The sequence below is a fragment of the Phalaenopsis equestris genome, unplaced genomic scaffold (assembly GCF_001263595.1).
Source record: "Phalaenopsis equestris unplaced genomic scaffold, ASM126359v1 Scaffold000002, whole genome shotgun sequence".
NCBI lineage: Eukaryota > Viridiplantae > Streptophyta > Magnoliopsida > Asparagales > Orchidaceae > Phalaenopsis > Phalaenopsis equestris.
Window position 1 is genome coordinate 37,117,122 of NW_018164444.1, and position 10,088 is coordinate 37,127,209.

Genomic DNA, 10,088 nt, shown 5'->3' on the forward strand with positions numbered 1-10,088 from the left:
ATCCTGAATTTATTAAATTCAATGAAGAGATGGATTTATTCAAGATGGATTACATTTTAAAAAAATATCTAAAATTATTTAATTTGATAAATTGTGCTTGACATCTAAATTCACATATATAATACTTAGTTTCACATAAAAAATAGTACTATTATCATATTTTTTAATTGAAATACACGCTTTCACTGTTAATTTAAAAAAACCAAAATATTACGTACGTAAATGTGCAAATGAAAGTTTTATGTGTGAGGTACATGAATACAAGATAATTTTGTGCCATACGTAAATTGGCCTTTTTTTTTTAATTTTTTTGTTGACCGATTTAATTGTCATCCAGAGAATCTTTTGACCTCTACTAAATCCGCTTGCCGATAATTTATAAAATTTATGGCAGACGTCCATTTGGATAGCCTCCGGCCCATTTTTAGTTAAAATTTCCCCATGAAACTAAAAGACAATTACGCTGCGAAATCATCCTATTAAACTTCAACGCTTCTCGACCCTTTGCTCCATCCCCAGCCCAATCAAGCCGCAGAACCTTCTCCTTCTTCACCAGAAGCTGCTATGGCACACCAAAACATCCCCAACATCGACCCAAGAAGCGGCTTCTGCTCCACTAATTCTATCTTCTACAGCAAAAGGGATCCCGTCCCCCTCCCTCCCAATTCCAACCTCGACATCACAACCTTCATCTCTTCTCAGCCTCACTTCGGCACCACTGCCTTCATCGACGCTTCCACCGGCCGCAGCCTCTCTTACTCGGATCTCTGGCGCTCCGTCAATGGCCTCTCCTCTTTCCTATCCTCCGTCCATGGTATCTCTAAAGGCAACGTGGTCCTCATCCTCTCTCCAAACTCCCTCTACTTCCCCATCGTCTCTCTGGCCGTCATGTCCCTCGGGGCCATTCTCACCACCGCCAATACACTGAACACCCCTCCCGAAATTTCGGCCCAGATCGCAGACTCCAGACCCGTCCTCGCCTTCACTACCCGTTCCCTCCTCCCGAAGCTCGCCGGCCATGAATTCCCCATCCTCTTCCTCGAAGAGAAAACGTTACTGGAGGTGAGTATCAATTGGACTGAATTTTCATCAAAGGAAAAATAATTAGATTTGGATACTCGGTTTATAAGTGTTATCATTAATTTTTTTTGGCCGCCCATAATATAAAAAATTAAACGCAAATCTATCTCACACCCAATTCTTATGCATTGCAAACGTACATATCTCAAAATTTTTATGTGGGCATTTACATACATAGCCGCATATATGTAAAAATTGAAGTATAGGTGTGAGATAGGTAAATATATGCAAATATACAATATGAAAAATGAATATTCAAATAAAAAAATCTCATTTTTTCTAAGAACAGAAAGACTCAAGTGCAAAAACACGGATGGAATTAAATAAAAGTATAGATGGAGATTGGAATCAACTTCACCTTCGATTTGAATCAAAGAGCTTAAGAAATGGTTAACTTTAGAGTGTATGCTAGGGCTGTCAATTTGGCTCGTTGTTCGCGAACAGCTCGTGTTCGGCTCGTTAAGCAGCTCGTGTTCGGCTCGTTCGTTAAGCCTAACACACGAACAAATTTTTAAGCTCGAAATGTAAACGAGTCGTACACGAATAAAAGTTTTTTAGCTCGTGTTCGGCTCGAATTGCTCGAAAATAAATATATATAAATATACATAATACATATTCATAAAATTAAATATTACAAATTATAATTAATTAATTTTTTGTAAAAAATAAATTAACATAATCTCTGAATTTTTGTATGAAATTTGTCCTTGAAAAATTTTTAGACAAAATTATTATTTTTTTAAAAAAAATAATATTTATTAAATAATTTTATATTCTAACGAGCCATTTTCGAGCCGAACACGAGCCGAACACGAACATGAAAATGTTATTCGAGCCGAACACGAACACACTGTTCACGAGCCATTTCGAACACGAGCCGATTTCGAACACGAGCAAGATTCGAGCGAGCCGAACACGAGCCGGGCCTGGGCTCGCTCAGGCTCGCTCGTTTACAGCCCTAGTGTATGCTATCGAAATTGTCTCCCACCGGTGGGACCGCGTAAGTAAGTGGGAAAGTTTGATATAATAGAGTATATCCAAGGACTTCTGGACACCAAGTGCGGCTTCAAATATTTATAACTTTTTAATCGACTGTTTAATTTGCCCGTTAATGTAGAATGTCCGTCAATTTTTAATCTAGAAAAAACTGATGTCTTTAATTTCAACGATATTGGACAGTTCGTTTATGAGTCGGAATAAATCGACGAAAAAACCATCAATATATTCTCATAAGGCATCGAAAGACTTTAACGAGGAGTGTACAATTTATTTAGTTGAAAAACCATTAGAAATGACTTCAAAATTGGAATCACCAAGTCTTTGGGAAATTTTTCAAAAGTCGACCAACGTAAATTCATTGATTTTTTGATTGGAATTGATGAGGTCAACTCTGTCAGTTGAGCTTTGTCAATATGGTTTAGTTGGCTAACCCAACCTAGTTGAATATCTCTGATCCTTGATGATGAGTATTCATGTTTCCATGAGATGATTAATGATACTTTGTGGATTTGTCTCTTTCACTCGGTCGGAACTACTGCGGGATATGCTATCGCATCGGGTCAACCTTCTACAACGGAAGACTAGGATATTCTCTTGTCTGTTTCTGGTCGGATTGTTTACGCTCAAATCACCCAATCTTCTTCTTTTACATTTTTGACTCGTTCGGTTGGCTAGGTATCATGGATCTGCTCCTGTCATACTTTTCTCTTTTAGACTGATAACTCTCTAAGAACAGTGTAGATTTCTTTTTGATGCATACTATGTATGTAGTTGTGTGTGCGTGTATGCGCGCATACATACTTACATATGTATAGGTAATATGTATGTATAAATATGGCTGAGCCACTTGCCTCAAAATAAATCCGTTTTAACTTATAAAAGTTAACTCTTTTAAAATTTATTATGCTCAATGTTAAGAAGAATCTTTATTTTATTTTAAAAATAATTTGTTTACAGCACGTCACCGAAAAGATATATATGTATATATAAACATCGTTGATGGTTTAAACAGTGGACGGACACCGACAGCCATCAGCGCTCGCCGCCGCGCGAACCAGTGAGCCAAGACGACACGGCGATGATTCTCTACTCCTCCGGAACCACAGGCAAAAGCAAAGGGGTAATCTTCACGCACCGGAACTTGATCTCCGCGATTTGGATTTTCCACACGAACCTCAAAGCTGATGGCGTGAAGTCGAAAACGTTCATCTGCACGGTGCCGATGTTCCACATATACGGCATGGCAGCATTTGCCATCGGAAACCTGACAATAGGATCGACGGTGGTGATTATCTCGAGATTTAATATGGAGGAGATGCTCCGAGCAGCGGCAGATTACGGGGCAACACATATTGGGATAGTCCCGCCTGTGTTGGTGGCCATGGTGGGGTCGGATAAGGTTTTATCTTTGGGAACGGTGAAGAAGGTGGCTTGCGGCGGTGCGACGCTGGGGCGAGAGATGGTGGACGAATTTCGGGAGAAGTTTCCGGGGGTTCATATATTGCAGGGGTATGGACTCACAGAGGCGACCGCATTGGGATCGTCGATTGTTACGGAGGAGGAGAGCAGGCGGTACGGATCGGTAGGGTTGCTAGTGCAGAATACGGAAGCGAGGATTGTGGATCCGGTGAGTGGGGAGTTCTTGCCGGTCAATCGGAAGGGGGAGCTCTGGTTACGCGGACCTTACGTAACCAAAGGTGATTTCTTTTTTTTTTTTAAATTATAAAATTTAGGCAAAAGTTTTAAAAATGACTTTTTTTTAAATAAATTTAATATTTAAAAATTACAAAGTAAAGTTAAAATTTATAAAATTGATGAAATCAGGCCTGCGTGCCTTCTGGGTGATGAGTTTGCCATGTGTTATTTTCTTAAAAAATATTTTCATTATCGTTAAATTCATGATTAATTTATTTATTATTTAACATCATTGTTATAAGATTATCTATTTTTGTATTAACTGTATCTTTTCGGCGGCAGAATCTTATCTTATCTACGTTTAATTATATTTTATAATGTCTGTTTTTTAGAAAGTTATACATGCAATGCTTATCAAGTAGTTCTTATTTATTTCTTTAGGATGCATGAAAATATTTATTTTATTTTTTTAAAAATTAAATGTCACATTAAAGATTTGGATGGTTTAATTATAAAAGATAAAAATTTAGATGTTAAATGTGTAAAAACATAAGAATTTAGGTGTTATATACTTGAAAATTGAGTTACATATTTAAATTGAGTTTGCCACGTGTTAATGCTTATTAAGTAGTTCTTATATATATATATATATATATACAATATCATGATCTGCAACATTGCCGTATTATTTTATTTGATGTGTATTAAAGGTTTAAATTAATTTAAAAGTTTTGAAGTCTTTCAAAAAAAAAAAGACAGAATTTAATTTATAAACATTGTCACAAAATCTGCTAGTTCGCCGTGTGGTAAATTGCAGGGTGATTATGTCAATTTTAAAATTTTATTTTATAAATTGTCAATTTAAAATATTGAACTTATAAAAATACTATTTTATAATGTTTTGCCTAAAATTTATGGACATTTAGATGCATAACACCCAATTTTTATTCATTTATAAATCTAATATCTGGTTTTTATTTTTTACATTTATACCGCATAAATCTTTTATATGGCAACAAAAATAACACTATACATAAAATAATGAAAGATTTACATACATACCACTCAATTCTGATGTATTTGCATATCTAACATCTAAACTTCTTTTTTTACATATATACTATCTTGTCTATGCAGAAAAGTTATTTTTCTATTTTTAATATTTAAAACAATGATATTTTCAATGTGATATGAAAAATTTCAGCGGCATGAACGTAAAAAGAAAATTTTAGTGTTAGATATGTAAATACATAGGAATTAAGTGCTATGTATGTAAATGCTATGTAAAAATTTTATGTTTGGGTGTTATATACCTAAAAACATAGGAATTGAGTGTATTTTTTTTATAAATTTTTCGAAATTTTAAATACTTAACCAGCATTTACGACTTAAAAAAGATTCGATTTGAGTTGCAATAAATCATACCTTTTATTAAAAGGGTAATTAACATAGCCACACAACTGGAGCACGACGAACCCTAAATTTTATGTTGAATATGGAATATATATTAAATTAATATATTTTTACGTGAAAATATATAGGTTATCTTAATAATCCCGAGGCGACCAAATTAACAGTAGACCAGGAAGGCTGGCTTAAAACAGGAGACCTCTGTTACATTGATGAGGATGGTTACCTCTTTGTGATCGACCGCATCAAAGAACTCATAAAGTACAAGGCTTACCAGGTGAGTTTCATCTGACCGTTCATAATGGCGTCAGAGATGAGTGCTGTATATTTCAGTCGTTTGATCATATCTGCCATTGAAATTGGCTTTCATCAGGTGGCGCCCGCGGAGTTGGAGGACTTATTGCTAAAGCATCCAGAGATCATTGATGCTGCTGTGATCCCGTAATGTTTACTCCTCACTTTTGTCTTTAAAGTTGATTGAATATGAGTATGACTTGGTATTTCATTTTTATTAAAGAAAATAACTTTGTGGCATTTACATGCATATCCTCCCCAGTTCCAATGTATTTAGATGTCTTACCACGTAAATTTTGTTTCATACATCTATAGTACCAAATGTCTCATATAACATAAAAAATACCGTCATTTTAATTTTTAAAGAGTGACATACACATTTTCATGTTTGATATTATGTATGTAAAAATTGAGATTTAGGTGTTAGATATGCAAATGCACAAATGCATAAAAATTGGTTGGGCATTGACTGTAAATTTTTTTAATTAAAATTTAGTGAAGAATTTTTTGGGCCATTTTATAGGGTATTTGCTTTGATGAAATATTATTAATCAAGTTAGTTTTGTGCAGGTTTCCAGACAAGGAGGTTGGGCAGTATCCAATGGGTTATGTTGTGAGGAGGAAAGGAAGCGAGCTATCAGAGTCGATGGTAATAGATTTCATAAGAAAACAAGTAGCATCATACAAGAGGATTAGACGTGTGGCTTTTGTGCAGGAGATCCCGAAGAATCCGTCGGGAAAGATACTGCGTAAAGATCTCATACAGCACGCCACCTGCATCTCCTTGCTCTGAACAAATACTCCCTCCATAATCCTATTTTGTTTGTTTTTTTTTTTTTTTTGATATATATATTAAAGGTTTGGACACTGAATTAAGAAAATCACACTTTGTGATGAGAAAATGGTTAAATTGGCCCATTTGCAACATATCTCCGGTGTTGTTCGATACAGTTCTTGGTTCTCAACAACATGAAATGAAAAAAACATAACCTTGAACAAGGTTCAAGCTTACTTTAGCCAAATTTTTCAAGAAGCCACGAATTATATTCAAGTTCAATAGAACTTAAATGAAATGAAATTATATAAAACATGAAATGCATGCCAAAAGAAAATGTGATACTGACATCCATTTTAATTGGAAATTTTGTGAGAGGAATGATGAGGATAAATAAGTAACATGATTGAATTTCTGTCATTGGGGCAAATAGCATCTGTTGCGTGTAAGATTTACCGCTGTTATTGTTCTTGAGGTCTGTTCATAAGATTCACATGGGTACCACTCGATTCTTATGTATCTAAGCAGGGGCATTTACATAAATAGCGCACAATTCTTATGCATTTGCATATTTCCCTTCAAAACATTCATATTTACACAAACAACAAAATGCTAAGTATGTAAATATGAAAGTTTAGGTGTGAGATTTAAATACATAAAAATTTGTGTGCCATGTATGCAAATTTTTCCATAGAACGACATAAAAATTTTGTGGCATCTATTTAAATCCTTTTATTTTTAAGTTACAATAGTTGTTGTGCCTACTGGGACTATTTTTTCCCCTTTTTATTCAAGAAAAAATAAATTCCATAATAAAAATCACATGCAAAATGTCCATGATGTTTTTTTTTTTACATTTGTTTAAGTTATTTAGTAGTCAAAGGAGTTTTAATTTTGGAAGTGAGGTCGAGAGGTCATTTTTTTGATTCAATAACAAAACAAATTCCTCTTATATATATATATATATATATATATATATATATCTCACACACTCCCCTCTATTTTCTAACTGTTGTATGTTCTACTGCAATTCCTATTTTTGATTCAATATTTTTTTTAACAATTGGTGTCAAAGTCATTCATGATTAGCAATTATAGCTACACCAAAGTTCAAAATTGAGAAATTTGCAAAAAGAACGATTTCAACTAATGATGAATCAAGATTAAAACACTTCTCATTCATCAACATTTGTTAGATATAGCGAACACTAAAGAGCTATGAATCATTCTTGACCCAAAAATATTGATGTGAGGATTAAGGAAGTAGATCGAGCTATCATCCTTCTTATTTTGTTTTTGAAGAAATGTGAACATATAGTGGATACACCGCTTTATGACAAGAAAATCTTAAAATTGATATAAATTGTGTTTATGCATATATATGTTTAAGGACGTGCAAAGAAAATCAGAGAACAAATGTGACAAGAAAAGAGATATGTTAGTTACAAGAGGAAGATCATAGCTTCTAAGTATTAAGAACTTTCATAATAGATCTCATTCAAAATCTAAAGCATCAAGAAAGTGTATTTAATGCCATAAGAAGGGAACTTCAAGAGCAAGAAGTGGCAGAATGAAAGAGTTGGAGACAACATGAAAGCTATTGTGGTTGCTATTCAAGATGGATTAGGATCAGTGATGTCCTTGTTGTTTCAAATAAGTATTTTAAAATCTAATTGATCCTTAATTCAATATATTCAATTTATTTTAGCTTGAATGTAGAGTGGGTTAAGAAGAACGGGGAGAGGAATCAAGGCATGGTCTTATTAGGTTTCTATAATAAGGCTTGCTAGATGACGAGAGTGAGGTCATTCACATTAAAGATGTTTGATGACTGTTACCACAACCATAAAGATGCCAGACATGTATTTAATTTAAAATGAATATTTGTTACTAAGAGTGGGTTACAAAAATTAAGTTGTGTTATAAAGATTGACAGATGTATCGTTCATGTAACCAAAGGTGAAATGAATTTTATGAGGGGATGCCTACATTTGGGGATACATCATAACAAGCTAGAATGTGTAAACCACGCGTAGAGTTTTAAAAATTTTCACTGGTGATTGAATACAACATCAAGTATAATATATCACCTCAAGGGATGAAAGTACCATCCTACAATGGAATCATGAAGAGATTATTTCACCATTCTGGATTTCTTTGTACTAGAAGTTTTTCCTTTTACTAAAAAGGTAGGATTTGTTTTATATTAATTTTAGGGTGTGATAACACTAAAGAGGCAAATCTTTTTAGTTACTTGCATCCAATAAAGGGTTAATCTTCTAGGAAAACTCTTAATTAAAATATTAGTTATTTAGTTATGTTGATATCAAAGTTTATTTTTTAAGTATGCTTCATTTGAAAGTAAAAATGAATTGTCTTAAACTTAGAAGTATTTTTGTCAGAAGCTAACAGATAAGGAGTATGATTACACTAGTCTATCATACACTTGGGAGTTAAAAATTGATATTTAGTTTATATTGATAATTTTAGTTAGAAGATTTAGGGTTTAAGTACGACGGCACGAGCCATCAAAAAATTTAAAAGAAACTAGCTCAATGATAAGGCCAACAAGATTGCCTCAAAACCTAGACTAAGGTGAGTTCTACTAATAAAATAAAGACTCAACCATAATCTAAGGAAATGGAACTTATGTGTTTAACTCACACAATGGAGTGAACTCAGGCCAACTCACTTGGACTCACGACCTACTTGGAAAGAGATATGTTGACTTAATTGTGTAGAGATGATTAAATTTTTTTATTGACTCAACAATTGAAGAATGGTTGTTTGATTTGATTAAGTTGATGTTGTTAGTTTGATTAAGCTTGAAAGGTTGTGTAAAAGTTTTGCAGCTATTAATTATGCATGCGTAAAAAATTTTAAGACCATGTCGAGTATGAAAAGGGAGTTAGCACACTTGAAGGGTGATGATCCTCACCAATCGTAGAAACAAGCACACCTAACCCCATCCACCAAAACCCTCGGCTTCATTTAAAAGTAAGTTATATGCAATGCAATTCTAAGTGACGTGATTCATTTTTTTTTTATTTCAAACATTGATTATGACAATTTTTTGTTTAAATTATTAGTTGACATAGAAAAATTATCCTAAAATTCTAATATAAATTTAGGCTAAATCAGAAACAAAAAAAAAACTTGGAAATATATCATATTTTAGCATGCAAATAAAATAAAAATATAATAAACACAATAAAAAACATAACAAAAGACCATAAGAAAACACCAGTGCATCAGGGTATCACAGTGCACTATAGAAGAACGAAGAAAAATGGGTGATCAAACTTCGCTCTTATACAACTTGAAATGTCTAGAACTAAGATGGCTCATGGATTCTTCTTCTCATCTTCCATCTTGAAATTTTTAACCTTCCTTTGTGTTCGAGACGTTTTCAGAAGCCCAACGACTTGTCCATAGCTCATCTTAATCCCTGGGCTCTAACCTACTTCTATTAAACATATTTTAAAAAATAAATTCTATGAAAAACTTGCTAAATGGATGTTAAAAGCTCAATATATGTACCTCAATACACCACATTGGACTTAGATACACACCATAAGTAAAATGCTTCAATACACTACAAGTAAAACACACCACATAGATCTAGTATACATTATGTTGTGAGAATGCATTCAGGATGATTTGTTGACTCACAAACTCTCGGGTACAATTTATCATTCTCTGAGAGCATTTTCCAGATAGAATGGTCTTTTTACAGAGTTTGTATACGAACTTCATGCTCGCAGCATCTAGATAAAAGATCTTGTATCATAGATAGAATGATAGAGATAAATAGATGAGACTCTGTCGAGGGAACCTTAGGAAATGCATTGAAATCTAGGAGAGGGGGGGGGGGGGGGGGTGTTGGGGGGTGCGT

At 33.9% G+C, this 10,088-nt stretch overlaps 1 protein-coding gene across 1 annotated transcript; it reads left to right on the forward strand.

The window, feature by feature from the left end:
• Positions 1-492: 492 nt before the first annotated feature.
• LOC110029852 (4-coumarate--CoA ligase-like 4) lies at positions 493-6,250 on the forward strand. The gene is made up of 5 exons (XM_020732317.1): positions 493-1,062; positions 3,092-3,776; positions 5,256-5,401; positions 5,498-5,565; positions 5,989-6,250. The coding sequence occupies exons 1-5, from the start codon at positions 565-567 to the stop codon at positions 6,209-6,211; spliced, it is 1,620 nt and encodes a 539-aa protein (XP_020587976.1). The 5' UTR covers positions 493-564; the 3' UTR covers positions 6,212-6,250.
• Positions 6,251-10,088: the final 3,838 nt, after the last annotated feature.

What these genes read in the sequence shown, in the direction of transcription:
- LOC110029852 (XM_020732317.1), top strand. Translation starts at nt 565, where the DNA reads ATGGCACACCAAAACATCCCCAACATCGACCCAAGAAGCGGCTTCTGC. An exon ending in TAAAGTACAAGGCTTACCAG is followed by an intron (nt 5,402 to 5,497) that starts GTGAGTTTCATC and finishes GGCTTTCATCAG; the next exon opens with GTGGCGCCCGCGGAGTTGGA. An exon ending in ATTGATGCTGCTGTGATCCC is followed by an intron (nt 5,566 to 5,988) that starts GTAATGTTTACT and finishes AGTTTTGTGCAG; the next exon opens with GTTTCCAGACAAGGAGGTTG.